General features: G+C 41.2%; 1 protein-coding gene across 1 annotated transcript in view; it reads left to right on the plus strand.

Annotated features, from left to right (window-relative positions):
• Positions 1-19,371, plus strand: part of PHLPP1 (PH domain and leucine rich repeat protein phosphatase 1) — a 136,579-nt gene that overhangs the window by 109,368 nt on the left and 7,840 nt on the right. The window contains exons 10-14 of the mRNA XM_084210833.1: positions 1,201-1,356; positions 9,667-9,867; positions 10,878-11,040; positions 15,350-15,480; positions 19,141-19,245. Of these exons, the coding sequence (XP_084066959.1) occupies positions 1,201-1,356; positions 9,667-9,867; positions 10,878-11,040; positions 15,350-15,480; positions 19,141-19,245 (756 nt within the window). The remainder of the gene's footprint in view (positions 1-1,200; positions 1,357-9,666; positions 9,868-10,877; positions 11,041-15,349; positions 15,481-19,140; positions 19,246-19,371) is intronic.

A 19,371-nucleotide genomic window follows, 5' to 3' on the forward strand; every position in this document is an offset into this window, starting at 1 on the left:
CTTATCATTTTGGTAAGTCTTTTCACCCCATGTTGAGCCTTCTGGAATGATAGGGCTGGCTGTTGACTTGTATCCATGGCCATAACTCAAACAATGCAGCCAAGTGAGATAACTGTTAACACTGGCATGCAGATACTGAGAGTGACGGTATCTGTCAAGGGGAAAATACTCAACGTGCTTGATTGATGATTTTGGCACAATAATCCCATGACCTGATGCATTGTAGGGAAGAGGGTGGGAGGCTTGTTATGTGTATTTGGGTCATTGTGACAGAGGGAAGATTTTTGCTTTAATGCTGAATAATTTGAGAGTATTTGATTGAAGCAGGTCAGCATGTTGCATGAGCTTGCCAGATTAAGCGGTACAGTAGCAGGCATGTAAGACAGATGTAAGACATGTGGCAGATGAAGAATAATCTTTTTTTCTTAATTTGCTGAAAGTGGTTTCTGTTCAAAATTGAGAGTTGCTCTATTTTTGGTTTCTTTAGGTGCATGCCTTCATTCCTTTGTTTATCCTGTGAATTTAAGCTGTACTGTTTGATCAGAACAGCTATTTTTCTCTTTGTTTCCCTCTTCTCCTTCCCCTTCTCTAGCCCCACAAAAAATGGAGGGGGGGGGTGGGACTCCAGGTCATCTATTGACTGTAAAAACTCGAGAAAGTAAAGCCGATTAGATAAATTTCATTTGCTGTAGGACTGGAAAGGAGGTTTTATGTAAGTCTGGTATTAACAGAAAAGAAAAATTGTGGGGGTGGGGAATTGCATTGGATTATGAGTCAGCACATGATGAGTAGAGCACTATAAAGCTTGTGGGGTGACTGGTGATTTCACCCCCACTTCTGAAGTGCTTGCATTAGCTAGGGGTATCCCACATGTGCAGATCTCTGCAGCCTTTGTTAGCAATTACCTCCTTCACTGTCGTGCTTCTATATTCATGTTTTATACAGTGTCATAAAATAACCCTTTGTCACTACTTTCACTCCTGAATCATCTGTGAACCTCCTTCCTTGTCTCTGAAAACCTTTTGAAGAAGTTGATGTAGAGTGGGAAGACATTCTTGGATCTGTGCGTAATTAATACCACGTCTGCTAATCAGTTGGCTGAATCACTTTCTTGTAATGAGCCATGATACCATATTTAAATTATCAAAGGAACTCTTCAGTTTAAATTTCTCATTTTTGGTGTTTTTTATTTCTCTTAAGGTTGTTTTACAACAGCAGCTTGCGGAAGCTGCTGGCGGGACACAACCTGTTAGGAAGGCTCCCGGATCGGCTCGAGCGAACGCAGGTGGAGGTCCTGGACGTGCAGCACAACCAACTCCTGGAACTGCCATCTAACCTGCTTTTGAAAGCAGACAGGTAAAATGATAAAGAAATTTGATCCTTTTGACTTGCATGTGATGAACCTTGCTTGGCCTCTTACTTCCTGGTTCAGAGGGTAATCTGAGGTTCCTCTAATTTGAAAGTTGCCAAGCCTTGTGTGGTAAGAACAGATGTCTGCCCAACTCACCAGAGCACATTCTTTTTATTCTGGTTTGTTTCCTTATATGGTTGCTTCTTTTTTCCCACCAAGCTCCTGCTGAACACCTACTTCTTGAAATCTAGCTGTAGAGTTAGGCACATGCTATTTTCTACTACATATACTGAAATGGTTTAGTGGCAGTTTCTTTAAATACGTATTTCTTAGGCTTGTTTGATGAAGTGTGAAAGCTTTTTTTCCCCTCCTTCAGTCAGAGGCTAGAACTTATTTATACCTGTCAAACAAAACAAAATCTATGCATAAGGCTGTCAGAATAATTCAGTTATTCCCCTGTCCCTACTTTTTGAATTTTTTTCTATGCTTTTTAAATGTTTGTCACTAATTTAGCTGATGTCACCACTTGATCTGCTTTCTGGATTCTTATTTTTGTGCTGCTGTTTCTTTAGTATCAGAGTGTTCAAGGTTTTGGGTTTTTTTTCTGAATATGAACATATCCTTCAAGTGGCTGTGATTGAAATATAGGAGGTTGGTAGCATCATCTGGGGATGGTGGATGGGCTGGCCCCACTTGGTGTCAGCATTCCTTGCACTTTTTCACTTCCACATATAGTCATGGGATTTCTGAGTGCTCAATGCATGCATAATTTAACAGACAGTGAGATTGTGTGCTGTGGTGGGGTTTTATTTCTGATCCTAGTTGTGACAAAAGGAATGCAAAGCTCCTGGCTTTCTTGAGAGGTGCAGGAACAAATGAAGTGGTGATCTCACTGGCAGAGCTCCTTTCCCAATTAAGAGTATTGCAAAACCCCTCCTTTTATACTGTTGTTAATTCTGTCATGATCATCTGGTTAAATTTCCTGGAATTGACTTGGAGAATTAGGTTGATGGTTGAGATGCTTTTTAAATAAACTCTTTAACTGTTGAATGTGTTAACTTGGAAAGAAAAGAAACCTTTAAGTAATTTTCAGAGAGCTCCTGGCATTTTGAAAGCAACGAGAGAAATAATTTTGCAAAATTTGTATTAAAAGCAGGTTGTAGGTCTGGGATGTAGTGTACCACAATTTTTACAGAGAGAGAGAACCTGATTTTTTGGTACTTCAGCTCATCTGTAGGCAGGGTTGGGGTTTTTTTTGTTTGGTTTTTTTAGTTTTTTGGTTGTTCGTTTTTGGTTTTGGTTTGTTTGGTTGGTTTTTGTGACGCCAAAATGAAAAACTACAAAGCTAAAACCAGGACTGGGGATAGATTCCCAGAAGTTTACTAGGAATATGCTGAGAAGAGGTAGAATTAAAGAATACTTTGAATAACAGTGTTAAGTGGCTGATTCGGGCTTGGGGAACTTTTTTTCCCTCTGCAGCTTTTGAGCAGTATAGGGCTGGTGTTTTCAAAGTCTTCTACAGGTCTTAACAAAGTCATGCACCATCACAGGAGATAAGCAGGGCTTACCCATTCTGACATCTCATCACCAATGCAGCCTCCCTTGCCTGTGATGATAGTAGAAGTAGATACCCAATCCAGGTTGGCTTGGGTAGTGTTTTCCCTGTTGATCCTTACCTTTTAACTTAGTTTAAGATGGTGTGGCTTGTCCATGCTGGTTCTCCTGTGACTGCTGCAAGAGTGAGAACTCTGAAGGAAAACAGCAGTACAGGTTAATATATTAGTGTACAACATCAGAGTTTTAAGTTTGGAATTTCCTACACAAAACTTCTTTCCTTTTATTTTCAAATGGTTGCATCTATCAGCAGCTAAGTGTCAACAGAAACGTGTCTGGAAAGGCATTCAGGAGATTGTTTTGCTTTGAAAAAGGTAAAATGCTTCTCTTCTCCAGGCATTCCCTGGGAAGCACAATCTGTACTGCCAGACGTGCCAAGAGAACTGGTTCTCCTAAGTGGTGTGCCATGGTCTCTACCCAGCATGTAATATTGGACAAATCACTTTACCTTACAGTACCTTTATCTCTGCATAAAATGCCTTTTACAGCCTTGAAAAGATTTGGGCTTGTTTTGGTTTGGTTTTTTTGAAAGGTACTCGGGTCTGTGCAACTGACAGATGATATCTTGTCTGGATATGAAGTCTCATGCTGTGAATTATAAACGCTTTCTTTTTCTCAATCCTGAATATTTGACAAAGTGGGTGTGAAGTGCCTTGGGCAAACTTCAGCACAAGCACTGGTGGGCTTTGACATCTAGAAGAACATCTGAGGAAGCAAAGGAAATGGGTGCACTGGTGCACAAAGAGAGAATATCACTTTCACCAAAAAAAACCCCATCCAAACCCCAAATACTGAAAAACCTTAGTTCTCTTTATAGAGCAAGCTATAAACATTGATTTTTCTGCCTTAATCCTTCAAAAAACAATGAGAAGGTGTAATTTTTTTGCTGAAGAGTATAATTAGGGATATTTTGTTAGTCTGCTTTTTAATTAATTTTCTATTTTAAACTGTTAGTCAAGGAGAAATTGAGGACTAGCCTATGACACATCTCTCTGACCGAGACAGAACTTGGTTCTGTTTATTGCACTGAAAGTATGCACATCTTGATCATGTTAGCAAGGATTTCTCTTGTGGGGTGGGGATTTTCTTGGCAAGATCAGTGCTACAGAGGCAGCCAGATAATCTCTTCATTTCTCATTACCATATGCTGGAAAAACAGAGAATTCATGCAAGTGCTGCAGCTGATGGGGAAAACTCCCAAACTGAGTCCTGAACATTCTGTTGTGCACCTGCATTCCTGAAGCCTTTCATTTCTATGCTCTGCTGTATCTGTTGTGATGCCTTTTCCACTGTCTGATTCTTGTACAGACATTTACTGCCTTCCTTGAGCGGCTTGCAGGCAAACTACCATTTAATGGCATGGACACTGTTGCACCAAGTGCTCTCCAGATGAGAGCAATGAGTCTTCAAGAGATTTAGCTGAGCACAGTAGGAAAAGAGTGGTCAGGGCAGGGTTAAAAATGGGGGGAAGCACAGTGGTAAGTTGGGAAGGGTTTTGTCTCTTGCCTAAGCTCCTTTCCAGTTAGAATGAATGCTTTCAGTGTCAACCCTTAAAACAGCCATCAGACTTCTTAAAGCATTTGTGTAGCAAAGATTTGTAGCTGTGATGTGCACAGCTTAAACCTTGGGCTTTGTTTTGCAGTGTCTGGTAGTGGCCAGCTGTGGTGGTTAAGCCAATGTCAGCTATTCAGAGCTTGTCTAGACTCTGTCTGCAGGATTTTTGTTTTCAGCTTTGTTCAGCTGTTCTTACCTCATTTGATTTTCTGTTTGAGTTTATTTTATTTGTTTTGGTGGGTTTGGCTTTTGCTGGAGTTCTGGAAGGTGACCCAGTTAAATTTTCTCTGTTTGGTATTTGCCATTTCCACCCACTGTGGCTGCTTCTTTGTGATGCAAGGATTCGTGCTATCCTGGATGCAGGGCAAGTGTGAGGGAGGAAACCAAGTCAAATGGATGCCAAGTTCTGTTTGAGGGTTTGATGCACATGCTTGTGTTGCAGAAATGCTTTGCCACATTTGTCCCTTTGATGCGAGGTTAAGGATTGCAAGCAGGTACTTTAGAAACTGGGGAAATCCTGGTTTATAAAATAGCTAAAGATAGGTTAGAAAGTAAGAGCTGATGAGAGAGCAGCAGTGAAGTGGCTTTTCTGGCAGTCCATCAACAGGAAGGGGATTCACTTGAGTGTTTCCGTCTTTTAATTTATTTTATTTATTTTTTAAAGAAGAAATACTCTCTTCTGCACAGGCTGGCAGAACAGCTTTGATTTTCCCCCCCCCCCCCCCTCTTTTTCCCCCCAGACATGCTTAGCTTACAGGATTCTTCCTCACGCACCTGCTGCCACATTCATAAATTATTTTAGTCTTAGGCAATCAGAAATTGAGGGCATGTCTCTGCAGAAGGCACTGAAGAAGAAATTTTGTATTTTGATTGCTCTGTACTGATGGAGATCTTGGGGCATAGGCCAAACTGGAGATCTTGATTTCTCGGCATACTCTACTTTCTTTCTGCAACTGCAGTGTTCTTTCCAGCTCTTATCAGTACTTTCAAGCTAAACACTGTGGTTTTGATTTGTTGCTGCTTCACCAAAGAATGCCGTTGTCTGTGATCCTCTTTTTAGTGTCAAACATTCCTAAGCTTTTTGGAGAATTTACATTTTTTCAGTGATGGCTGTTTCTTGCCCAGCAAGGCAAGTTTGTCAAACTGCCTCACAAAATGGTGAGGAATTCAGAGGTGCTGTGTTCTCCCAATTGTCTCTGTTCAGCTTTTGTGTGTGCTAGAGGTAGGCATTGGTAGGCAAAACTCAAACCTTTTGCAGCTTTATATAGAAAATATTCTTGCTCTGCTTTTGGAAGTTCAAATTTAGATGGAATCTTTTGGGTATGAATAGGGAATGGATATGACTGCATATTAGGTGTTTTTAGCTGAATTAAATCCATGCCCTTGTTTCTAGCCTATTCTTTTGGGACAGTCCTTTTTCTTATTTTTGTCTTTTGAAGAAGTCCAGCAAGGGACTTCATACCCCAAAAAACCAAAGGGGACTTATTCCAGCCAGAGATCACTGCTTATGTTATTATTCCAGAGGAGAATATTCACCTTATCAAAGCTGACGAATTCAGACATCTCCCTTCCAGCATCTTCATTTCTTTCTTCATCTGCTATGCTCTTTTAGTACTTGTTAATTCATGCTTTCCTGGCTGTATTGTGCTCTGGTATGTGCACAGGCTGCTGAACCCAGGTCTTTGTAGTGATGCTGTAGTTTTTTCATGAGCTTGTGGTATAGTGTGTGGGTGGAATTGGAAAGGGGAAACAATTAATTTTGGACTGAGCTTTAATACTTGACATTCTGCTTCCATCTGATAAGCAGAATGAGTGGGAAATGTTCAAGGAAAATGAATTAGTTTAAGTCCATGCACAAGAGAGATGGGAACAGTTGTGCCCAAGTAAATCTCCACTCCTCTGGAGGGCGTTTATAAGATGTGCCTTCTAAGGTAGCAGCTGGCACATTGCACAAGGATGAAGAAAGAGGGAAGTGGAAATAACCTGGAGGAGGACTTCTGTGTTAAATCAGTGTGAGGGAAAACCTGACGGGCAACTAACTTTTAGGTTTTGCTGGGCTTCTTTGGTTGTTGGGTTTTTGTTCTAGGGTTTCTTTGCGTTGGGGTTTTTTTTTGATTTTTGGTTTTTGTTGGTTTTGAGGTTTTTTGGGTTTGTTTGTTTGGTTTTTTTTTCTTTTTAACACAAGATTATAGTACAGAATTGATAAATCTTTGGTACTAACAATCTGATGGTTTGTTCTGTTCTTTATCCAAAGAATAGTGTCCCTATTTTATTTTATTTCATTTTTATTTTTAAATCTAGACAATATCTTGAAAGAATTATTATGTCAGAATGTTTTTTGCCATTTTAATGTAACAACTGGTCTAAAAACATATAAGCAAGCAACACGCTCATTTCCAAAAGCTGATTTAATTCTAATTACGTCATCTGGAGACAGAGATGAGTATGTGACTTCTGACCCTGACTGTCAGTTGTTTAAGGTCAGACACCATGCTGCCACAGGGTTCCTGTTCTAAGTTGTTGGCAAGGCTTTTGCTGGTCACCTAAACATTGTTCATAACAAGGCAGTAGCCCGTAGGTTAGGATGATGGGGATTTATTTCCAGTGTCATTGTATCAGTCCCTGGAAGATTCAGCAAAAGATCAGGTTGAGGGGAATGGTATGTGTGTGCAGAGCATCAATTCTCCTCTCTCCCTTCCCCATTAGAAAATACATGCATCAAAACTTACTTCTGACAAGAACACACAGATTCCACTCACTTTTATTACCGGTGAGGGAACAAATTGAAATATTTTGTTACATTTCACCAATGTTGAAAGTTTTTTTCTTTTGAATTTAAAATGGGTACAGTATAGTACACTATATTAATTTCAGCTGTATCAGAGTATTGTACCTTTTCTTAATTGAAGCTTTTAGTTGTACTTTGGGCTAGCAGTTCTTGATCAGACTTCACAGCCATGGGCTATGATGCTCTCTAAATCACCTCTTTGGCTGCTGGTACCTGTGAAACACTGCAGCTTTTTCTCATGCATCTTGCAAGAACAAAACTAAGATACAGGTTCTTCTTCTGAAGAGCATGACCTTTCTCAGGTGTGTTTTGCTGGCACCTCTAATCCCCATCTTTCCTGTGACAACTCACTTTTTCTAGCACCCTTAAACCTAATTGTTTCTTAAGCATTTCCAGCTTGAGCTGAAGATGACCATTATGTACTATGAATGGTACAAAAAATACTGTGACTTTAATGTTAATCAAAGTGCCTTTATCTTGTGGAGAGGGAAGACTACCACGCACATTTGATTGAAGTTGCCAAAGTGGTAACTGTCTGTACTTTAGTAATAGCTGTACTTGCTGCTGTTTAATTAAGCACAGGGTCTGTTGATGCAGTACACTTCAGTTTAATGATCCAGTCTTGAATGAGCTTAGTATATTTTTAGTTTGTACCTAAAGGGTGAAATTGAGCATCTTTTTAGAATAAATAAATAAATTTAAAATCCCTTTCAGCTTCTTATTTTCTTCTCTGTACTAATCCTTCCTCTCCTCCCTTCCTCCTCTGGATTTTTAGCACCCTTGTGAATAATGAATGAGCCTGAGGATTAAACTGTTTCTCTGGTCTGTGTAAAACAGCTAACCTGGTTTCAGTTCTGTGCAGTGCTGAGAGGCTTTTGCTTCTGATGGAAATAGTGGGGTTTTTTTAATCTTTTGGCATTCCACATGACTCCTGTAGCATGCCTGACCCTTATTTACTGCTGAGCAAGTTTGAACCAGCTGCTACTCCTGCAAATCCACTTCATTCATTAATAGACCTTAAAGGTCAGTGTGGACTCCTGCATGCATGGGAGCAGCCATCAATATTTTATCACTCTCTCTTAAGATCGAGGACAGGAATGCACCTGCCTTTTGTGTCCTGATCAGTGGGCTTTACATGCTGGAGACAGCACATTGATGAGTCTTTTTTCTTGAATGAAGCCTTGCTCTCTGTAGCTGCCTGTTCCTACTAGTTGGTAGAAGCAGGACAGTCTGGTCTGAACGCAGTCGCTGCAGACTGGCAAGCCCACCCTTCCTTCTGCATTGCTCCAAGGCAGCCTCTTCTGAAAACAGAAGGGAGGTCCCATATCTGTTGAAAAGGCATAGTCATGCCAGAGTTGGTTACTAAAGGATAAATAGTCCTATTTTTCCATTTGTTTGGAATTGCTGGTGAGAGTTCTGGCTGTTAAGATACCTACAGTGCTGCTGTGATGATCACCATACTCCCTAACAAATCCTCTACCCACAGAACTTCACTGGCAGGAATGGGCAGTGCCTGTACCTCAGCAGGTCTTGTTCCCCACCTGGAAAAGGCCCTTGGGGGAGAAAGAATAGCTCCATTTCTGTGCTCCTTTAGTTGTTGTTCCTTGTGGTGGGACTACAAAAACATGGGCTTCTGCTGTGTTGGGGAGCAGGGGAAGGGCATTTAGAAAAGCTGCGTGGAGATAACGCGCTCTTGCTGCACACGTCAGCAAGCCAGGATCTAACTTTTAAAGTTTAATTTGCTACCAGCGCAGTTTCTCTTTAAAACTGAAAACATAAATTACGGTTTGGTCTCAGGTTTTGGTTTTTGTTGTGATTGATGCATCCTTTTTCATTCAAATATTCAAAGACTACTTTTCATATTTTGCAGTTGTTTTCAGGCCTGCATGTTTAAACAAAATACTTTCTGCACCTTAGACCAATACTGAAAAATTGGCTGGCCTTTTTACCATTGACTTGTTTAGTCACTTGAAAAGCAGTTTTCATGGTTCATTGATGATGAATACAGAACTAATTTTTATGTGTAATGAGTATGGAAATGATGTGGTTTGTTATTGCTCTTACCTGTAGCTACAGCTGTAGTAATAATGGAGATACAGAGCTCTTGATAACAGGGTAGAGGCACTTTGATGTGCTCCTTGTGCTGATGTTTTGTTCTTACAAATGTGGTCATTAAAACATGATCAGAAGTTTTGCTCATGTAATGCTGGACTTTTGGTCTGTTGTGAACTTGTTGCTTTTGACCTATACCTTATGACTATCTCAAGTTAACTCTTAAAAATAGAGGTTTTTATTTCTATTTCTAGACAAAACCTGCAGGATGTTTGACTAAACTCCCTTATGTAACTTCTCTTTGCAGCCTGAGATTTCTTAATGCCTCTGCCAACAAACTGGAAATGCTTCCTCCAGCCACCCTTTCTGAAGAAACCCATAGCATCTTGCAGGAGTTGTATTTGACCAATAACAACCTCACAGATAAATGTGTACCCTTGTTAACAGGCCACCCACACCTGAAAATCTTGCACATGGCTTACAATCGCCTACAGAGCTTCCCTGCAAGGTAAGGAATTTGTTTTACTGTCTCTGGCCCACAGGTGGGTGGGCATCATGAAGTATTTTCACAGTGAGAGCCGAATTGCACAGGACTCTGGTGGCAGAGGCTGCATTTGGGTGTAGTGGTACTGCAGTGGGTAGATTCCCCCGCTTATGCCCTCCTGCACGTTGGTACCCTCTCTTGCAGTATAGACAAGTGAGTGATGCTTGTTACTCGGTGAGTTTTCGTGGTGCTTGAAACTCTTCTCAGCTGGACTAATTCAGCATGGTCACTCTATGCTTTTGGAAGCCAAGCAAAGAGGTCCTCTGTTCTCCCTGGCTTGGTAACTTTGCTTACACCTGGTGAGCTTCTCCTCACAAGAGATTTGTGAGCACAGCCGTCTGGAAATGTCCTCTGGAAGTGGACTAAACTCCACTAGGGAACAATCCTCTCAACTCCAGAAGGAGATTCTGCCTTGGCAGCAGTTTCTGTGCTTTCAGTTCACTCTGTTTTAATCAGAAATCTTTCAAGTGTAAGATGTGCTGTAAAACTGATGGGGTACAACCTTGAAGAAGAGATGCCAATAAATAATGGAAGAGACATCTCTGTCCTTGTGTGATATTCTGAGCAGCTGGGCTTCAGCAGCAAGGAGAAGGAGATGCATTTAGGGGGAAGGGCTGAGTGGGGTGCTAGAAGCGGGAGGGGAAAATGTGAGGTGGAGAGGTGTAGTGAGAAACTAGAGTTGATAGAAAGGGGGAGAAAGGAGGAAAGAGTGAAAGTGAGCTGGTGAGTAGGGGGGATGTAAGCAAAATAAGTCATTTGAAAGGTAGCGTTAACAAACACTGACAGAAGTACACATTTTGTTCCACAACTGTGTTAGCATCTGACATGAGGAGAGATGACAGGCACTGCTGTGAACAAGAATCAAAGTCTCTGATTTTGTTCTCTTAAAGTAACAAAGCCATTGGTCTTATCGCCGCTTCAAAATAAAATATGCGTCTATTAGAAGAAAAATTCTCAAATTCTTGTTTTTATAGCAAAATGGCCAAGCTGGAAGAGTTGGAGGAAATCGATATTAGTGGGAACAAACTGAAAGCCATTCCAACAACCATCATGAACTGCAGACGTATGCATACTGTAATTGCTCACTCCAACTGCATTGAAGTCTTCCCAGAAGTCATGCAGCTTTCTGAAATAAAGGTATGGAATGAATGTGCTTTGGAAGAAGCAAGCATAATGCAATTTTACCAATTCTTTTATGCCCTCGGGTCTCCTTGCTATGGGACCGTATATTCTCAGAGAGTATGGGGATCTGACAGCTGCTTTCTCCTCTGAAATCATATGCAAAATATTTGCCCCTGTGCAGTCTCAGAGTGGAACGAAGAGGAGCCTCAAAATCTGATTTTACGCTTACCTTGGTTGCACTGTATCTTTTCTGCCGGATAAGTGTTAATTGTCTTCCTGTGCCAGTCTGTTTTGATACGACTTAAACATTTGGCAAGAGCTGAGTGTAATTAACTCTTGCTGCCTTGGCAATTAGTTGATTCTGTAGGAATGGACTTTGTTTAGAGCACGTCTTAAAAAATGCAGAAGCTATAGGATAGACCTCAGGGACAGAGATAAATTCAGGGAGCATAAGATTTGAGTATTTAGGCAATCAGTTTTGATTTTCCTAACTGCAGTCATATTTTGTACAACAGGAAGATCAGCTAATCTGTCTCCTGTCTGTGTTTCCAGAAGTAATTCTGTACTTTTTCCGACGTTTCTTTTTGAGGGAGGCGTTCTTCACTTGATTACACTGTGAACGCTATTCCTTACCTTCCATGAGCTGAGTTCCTGCTTCTTGCCTGGCTCTAGTGCAGAATAGCTTGCACTGTGTGCCCTTTCTGCTGGACAGAGCTGGGAGACTGTTGTCTCACAGCATACAAATCTTGTGATACAGCAGAAAAATCTGTCCTTCTCTGAGGCTGAGAACTGATTACCTATTCAAGGACTCAAAACAACTTAAGTGTCCTTCTGGCACTTTGTGAAGTCAAAAGGCTAAGTTCCCAGCCTGCTGTGTGTGCCTCAGTGTCTGGGGTCATGGAAAGCAGCAAGAGCAATAATTCTGTTGGACAAGCGAGTATATGTAAAGATGAGCTTTGTGGTTTCAGCCAGGAAATCTCAAACAAACTTGTGGGTTTGAATACTCCTCCCTCTTTGGAACAATGGTCAGAGGAAGCAGAGGGCCATTTAGAATCAATCAGAAGTAAAGCCTTTTTTTCTCAGAGGAAGAATTGGGGTGGGGGAGTGAGGCTCTGCATGGTAAACATTTCTTTAAAAATGTGAGGGTGGTGTTAACAAAAAAAAAAAAAAAAAAATTATGTAAACATACTGATAGGAAACAGTCACCTTTTTTCTTTGGTTTGTGCGTCTTGGAGAAAATGGAATGCTTTATAGAGGTGTCATATTTAAAGTGCTGCTTGGCCACATTGAGCAGCAAAATGCTCTTGGAAGAGCTGGCAGTTTCTTCCTGCTGGTTCCCTATGGTTTAGTTCTCTTCAGCAAAAGAAAGAGACGTGGACGTCACTAAGTGGTTTGGGAATGCAGGGATAACGTGTGGCTTAATCTAAGAGGGCAAAGTGTTCTTTGACTCCACCTTTGTGGAAGGAAAATGCCTGGTCAGTACTCAAGCCTAGTTTTGGCTTACATGAGATGAGTTCATACAGTTGTCAGATGGGAAGGTGCCTTGTTAGACATAAGAGTTCTGGCCTTGGGGTGATTTCTCTAGGTTGGGATTGGTGTTTATCAGTCTGGAGATTAAGCACGTGCTGCCTGCCTGTATCCATTTCTTGCCTGTACACAAGCTCCTCCTTAGATATGGTGTGGCATTCAAAATATGCTGAAGTGCAGAATTTGTTTCTTTAACTTTGGATTTGGTCACTTGGTGAAACAAGCTTGTTTGTAGCAAAGCACCAAGTCATCTAGTCTAATGTCACCTCTGTGATTATATCATATTTGATGATTAATTTTAACTGAAGTGACATTCCCTCTAAACTCCTGGGGAAACTCTGTTACCTGAGGTAATGGCTGTTTTGCTTCTGTATTTAATTAGCCTGAGAGGCTGATGTATTATGTTTTTGGTGTCAGTGTCCCTGGAACAGTTAGTATCAGCAGTTACTATGCTGTCTGAAATGATTTCAGAAGGAAGACTAGGGTAAATGATGCTGCTTTTACAATTGCAATAACTCCAGGACTTCCAGACACAATGTCCTTTTAAAGATATAATTGTCTCTAAGCCTTTTTTAAACACTACAGTCAGGGCTACAGAAGTTCTGTGTTGTCCTCTCTTTAAAAGACCCCAGTGGAGACCTTGGAAGTACCTTGGGCAATATATTTTTAGGGCTTTTATTGTCTTTTATGACAGGTATTTATACTGTCAGAGTTAGGTTTGCCCTGTGCACACTGAAATGTCTTCTGCGAGCGGCCGAGCAGCTGGAAGCACTCACACCTGAGTCAGTGCCCCAGCAGACTCTTCCCTACAGCTGTTGTGTGACTTTCCTTTTCCTTGCTTTACCAAAAAAAACCCAAATAGGATAATATTGGTGTGACTATCTTCAGCAACAAGTGGAAATAACCCAAGTCCCTTCCAGCCTTGAACACAACAGTTAGAAAGCTGTGAAAGCAGCAGCCTAAGCAGATGCTCCCTGGTAAACCCTGTCTTCCAGCTGGCCCATCCAATGCAAAATCCTGGGTGCAGTTGCAGTTGTTCTTCTGGTGCTGCATGGGCGCGGTAAAACCAGCTTGCATTAAAATAACACAGGAGGAAATTGGGATAAGTTAGGAAATAAACTTTCCTGCTTGCCTGTGGAGTAGAACAAAGACTAAATTTAACACAGCAAGTCCCTCTTAGCCTGTTCTTCAATGAGTACAAGCAACAGCTAAGAAACTCCCAACCTGATAAATAAACCATCTTCACTAGTGCCTAGGAGCCAAGGGTTCTGCTCTAGAGCATCGCTGTCTTTGGCACACTGGGCATTTAAGGAGAACAATGAAATTACTGGTGCTTGTACTTTTCATTTTAGCATGCACTTCCATCAAATATGTAATGGCATGGAGGTGTTGAACACAGCAAGGCCTGCTGGCAGCTTCCTTAATCTGCAAAGTAATTACTGGCTCTCTGGAAGCAGCAAGCAGTTGTGCAGAGAGCAAAAGCTCGCTGGAATAACTGCTGCTAAGCTGTCTACTGTTTTGTTTGCGTGACTGATTCAAACTTTGATTTCCTTATCAGCCTTAGATAACATCAGCAGTTTGTTCTTCATAGATAATAAAGCTTCCATAATAGACAATCTCAGGATTCAAGATTTGGGTCAGAAATATTTTATTTTCATTGTGCTTTTTAAATCAAATGTTTGGAGACTGTTCTTTTCCAGGATTTAGTAGGTTATCTCATGTCTGCTTCCAGCTTAGGAGCTGATGTCTTTAAATATACCTACAAAAATGAAAGTGCCTCTCTTGTATTGATGGAAATTAAATAATGGTCAAAATGTGCAGCTTGAAAAAGTCTCCCTCTGCCCCTTTCAGCTCTTCTATTAAAGTTTCTGAAGTCTCTCACTTTTGCAACTTGAAAGTAGAAAATGGCCTTTCAGAAAGATGTAGATAGTTCTTCTGTCCTCTGTTAAATACCAATCTGCTCTGGCTTCTCAGAATTACTTTTTTTTCCTTAGTTTTTGGGGCATACTACACTAGTCATCCTTCTAGTAGTTTGGAGATTTGATTTTGTTCTTATATGTCCTATTTTTCCCTGTGTATTAACTTTCATTTGAATATGCAGCTTTAAGCAATGTTTGGAGACTTTATCATTATGATGGACTTGTTCTAGCTAATTGATGCTTAGCTGGTACATAGTCTGCAAGTTTCTTTGCTGTTTTGTATTTTTGAAGTATTTAAATTTTTTTTTCACTCTTTTTATTGATTTTGTATTTAAATACAAATCCATCTAAGATGGCACTAATTGAAACCATGTTTAAAACTGCTCCAATATTTTCCCCCCTCTACTCCTCCCTTCTGCATACATTAATAACACTGCTTTTTTTAATATCTCTCAGTAAATACTGAATTCCTGGGAGCCTGATGCCAGTGGCTTAGAAGCCCCAGCTGTACTTACCTCCATTTTCTTTGTCTGTTAAGAGACTGTTTTCATTAATAGCATTTCTTTAAATTACTTTGAAAATCCACTGACTATCTCTGTGAAGAGCAGACAAAACTTACTGGTTTTGTAACAAGATGACACCTGACTAGAGATGGAAATGGAAGGAACATATTTCTAGGTGTCCCAGACATCTGGCAAGATGGCTAAATGCCATGTAAGAATTTCTTTTGTAAGAACCACTTACTTAAATGAATGGTCTTAGGTCTTGATTGCAGCCTTTATTGTTCATGAAACATGCATTACCACATTTAGTGAAAATTTGTATGATCTTGATGACAGCTGAATTCTCTTGCTTTTTTGGCTGCTTTCCTTTTGCAGTGTGTGGACCTAAGCTGCAATGAACTGAGCGAAGTCACATTGCCTGAAAACCTGCCTCCAAAACTGCAGGAGCTGGACCTGACTGGAAATCCCAGATTAGCCCTGGATCACAAAACCCTAGAGCTTCTGAAGTAAGTTACTTTACAGAGTGGGGAAGGAGCAGAGCAATTCTAGATGTGAAAACCACAATACACAGAAGTGGAATATCTTTGAAGGGATATGGTTCCCTGTTGCCAGTGGGTCAGAAAGTAGCAGAGAGTGTGAATAGGTCTGAAATTGATGCTTCACTGAAGAGGATGACTTTACCCAGTTTGGTGCAATTGCTTTCAGCTGTAACTCCTGGAGGGGCCTGCTAGTCTGGTGTAACCACTGTTGGGCCAGTTTGATTGGTTTTTTTTCTGACACTAGATTCAGCCAAAAGATGTATTTTATACCACTGATGAGATGTCAGTAGCTGCTTGCTTTATCTTTTTGTTGCATACCTCCTGCTTGGGTCTGTCTTTGCCGTTGTGCTGCTTTTTACCTCCTCACGTACTGTTTCTTGTTCCCCTTCATATCTGTCTGCTTCTGTGCTAGATATTCTATGGTTTTTTTGTATTTAAACTGCTAAAGACTCACTCTGTTTGCAGAGAAACTGGTTCCTTTGCTTTGGGACCCTCAGTTTCCTTCCTGTCTACCTGTTTGTTTCCTGTGGGATTTAAGTGTCATCCATAACTGAAATTCCCTTTGTCCCTTTTTCTGCAGTGTAATGAGGAGCTGTTGCAGTAAACTGGATAATCTGTGGACAGTGGTGCTGCCTTGAACTGCACCAGCTCCAAGTTTCCTTCTAAATCTCTTTTATTCTTAAACATTGAATGGTTCCAAGAAGGATTGCTTTACTTTTTAGGGGTTGAGCTGTTACTTCATTGTGTTTCCTTTTAAATGGTTAAGATAAGACATTGAAGCAGCAAGCCTCATCTGTTGTGCAAGCAAGGGAAATTTACAGTGTGAGTTTACTTTTAGCTTGAATCAGCAGATTTTCAAAATATAGGTGGAAATTTGAGTAATGATGATTTCTCAGAGATGAAAACAAGAGTCCATATTCTGTAGCAGACAGTGAAAAAAGGGGCATGCCTCTATTTTAAGAGCTGCTCTTTGCATACAGGAAATCTTCCTGAAGAAGCAGTGTGTAATATTTCTCTGGTTCATAGGGGAAAAGCTATACATAGAATTAATGTATGGTGTCAAAACTTAGTGAAATACCAGCTTTTCTTATGTATAACCCAGAAGACAAGATGGTCACACATTCTCTTGCCACTTTAGTATTCAGGCTTCGTGCATGGTAGCATTCTTGTACAAATTTAAATTCAAAGTAGTTGAAGGGTAGTGTGGCCCAGTTAAATGCAGTATTTTTACTGGCATATGTGTGGTCATTAATTCACAGGAAACTTTTCCTTCTTGCACGTGTATTTTCCTTGCTGTTTGTTTTGGCATTGGCAGTGCGGGTGGGTTTTTTGTTTGCTTGTTGGTTTGGTTTTTTGTTGTTGTTTGGGAGTGGATTTTTTGTTGTTTTGGAGGGGAGGAGTGTATGTTTTATTTGGAGTTTTTTGGGGGGTTTTTTGTTGTTGTAGGATTTGTTGGGTTTTTTTTAGTTTTGAGGTTTTTTAAAAATTAATTATTCTTAAAACCACAGGTCCATTCTGTTCATTTGTGTTCATTAGGCACAATCAGGTGTTTCAGGCCTCCTGAGGGGTTTCTCAGTGTCTGATATGCTACCCTTACTTTTATGGTATTCTGCTATAATTGACTGTGAGGGAGGAGGTGCTTGTTTCCCTTGATTTTTGTGGCAGGCACAAAAATACTTGTGCACTTGGTACTTTTTATATCCTCCTTCTGCATGTGGAAGGCAGCTCTCCATCTGTGCCCTGGCAGAATTCAAGCAGGTAGTAGGTTAATATGTATTCTCAGTGCTGGTGAGAAGAGTCCTGTCATGCATGCTTGCTTTTTTAGTATGTATGGAGATCTTAAAGGAAGCTTGCATACTTGGGAGGATGTTGCCAGGTGATTTATTGGATGCAAGAATTTTCATTAGCAATTAAAATGAAAATGAAGGGAAAAAAAAAAAAGGATGCTGTTACTCTGATTTTTAAGAGCCAGCATCTAGTTCAATTGTAACAGTCATTTTAAATTAAGGGGGAAACAAGCCAGGCTGTCCAGAAGCCTTAGCCTGTCTTGCCTGCATAGGATGCTCTGCTGGGTATCATTCCCTTCAGGAGACATGCTCTGTTTGTACTGGTGCCCCTAAGCAGGCTGAAACCAGTGTGTTGAGGTAGCTTTTTTTTTTTCTTTCCCCCCACTGCTGGGAAGCCTTGAGACAGCTCTGGGTCCTTGACCTGCCCAGGAGCCAGAGGTCAGTGAACCCAGTTAAAAAAGAAACAAGAAGAAACTTTTGTGACCCAGGTTCTTCTGCCCTGGAGATAAATGCATTGTATGAGAAGTCTGCAATGCAAGTGTATTTGCTCATGAGTGTCCTGCTTGCCGGTGCAACAGAATTAAAATCTCTGCTACTTTAGAAGAGATCCAGGTTTCCAGTTTGATTTGGGGTTAGTTAACCTTTTTAATAGTCGTGGCAAGATGTTTGCCTCCTCTTTGTCACACAGAGGGCTGCAAAACCAAGAACTTAAAACACAAGTGGTTCCAACATTATTTATGTAATTTGTTGGCTTTTAGTCTGCCCTCACTGATGTACATCCTGGTTATTACTGTAAAAAGAATTCAAACTGGATGTGACAGTACTTTAGGTTATTTGAGGAAGGCTTTGCAATGCAGAAAAGACTTTCCTGTGCGTTCAGGTCAGTGGGGATTTAGAAGAAAAGCGAATGCTCAGAGTGAACAGTTAGACCTTTCTGCTTGTGTCCTTTTATGTTTCATTTGGTTCATGAAAGGTTTGGGTGCCTTTGAAGTGTCTGCAGCATGTGGGGAGCTCGCCTTTCCTGCCTTTGGAAGAGAGCAGTAGGGAGCAGGGGATAGGTCATCTCTCCCAGCAATGCAGGGCTGTGAAGAGAAGAGTATAAACAGAGAGGGCTGGGCCCTTTTTAAGTCTTTACTATGCTCCAGGAGATACTTGAAATTCAGGCTAAAGGCTATGTTGTTAGTAAATTGGAGGGTAGAGGATCAAGGGCCTATGTGAAAATTGGACTGCACAAATGGAGAACGCAGAAGGGCTATGCCTGCCGTCAGGACACCAGGCTGGCTCTTGCAGGTTGGTGCAGGATCAAGGATGGAGCTGATTTCTGTTTTGTGGGTGTTTTCATGAAAGGCTGTTACTACACATTGTTGTTTCTAAACAACTATTTTAAATTATTTTTTGTTCCATTTAGGGGATGCTGCGGGTCATAAGGAGATTCCATTTGAGTCCAATGAAAAAAGCACAGAAACTTGTTAAAATGTGTGGAGACACATAAGTTTAAAAAGTCACTTTGCTCTACTGGCTTTCATCAAACTAGTGGCAAATTAGCTTTGTATTCCTGCAGGGCCTGGTTTGAACCAAATAGCTCAGGGGTGAAGGCAGGGAAATACAGGCCAGTTAAACAGAGTAGTGCAGCTGACACCCTCACTCGTAGTGGCTCAGTTATTGTTGGTTGTATACAGGCACCTAAAGGTAACCACTTTGGATGTCCTGCTTCGTTTTCTACTATTAAATGTCTTACTAAGAACTGGGAGAATAAAAAGGGTGTTCTTTTCACGTTTGAGGCTGGATCATGTCAGCAAGTCCATCCATTGCATCTCTCCCCTTTCCCTTCTCCTTGCAGCAATATCCGGTGCTTCAAGATCGACCAGCCCTCGGCGGGCGACGCGTCGGGAGCGCCGGCGGTGTGGAGCCACGGCTACACGGAGGCGTCCGGCGTCAAGAACAAGTACGGCCTGGCACGGGTTCCGCTCTGTGAGCGCCTCTGTGCCGAGACAAAGACGTCCTTTCCTCTGTGCAAGTTTTGGGGGCGTTCTAGGGGTTGCGGAGGCCAAGCCACGTCTCTCCATTTGTA

Source organism: Fringilla coelebs (assembly GCF_963513975.1).
Source record: "Fringilla coelebs genome assembly, chromosome: 1".
Lineage (NCBI taxonomy): Eukaryota > Metazoa > Chordata > Aves > Passeriformes > Fringillidae > Fringilla > Fringilla coelebs.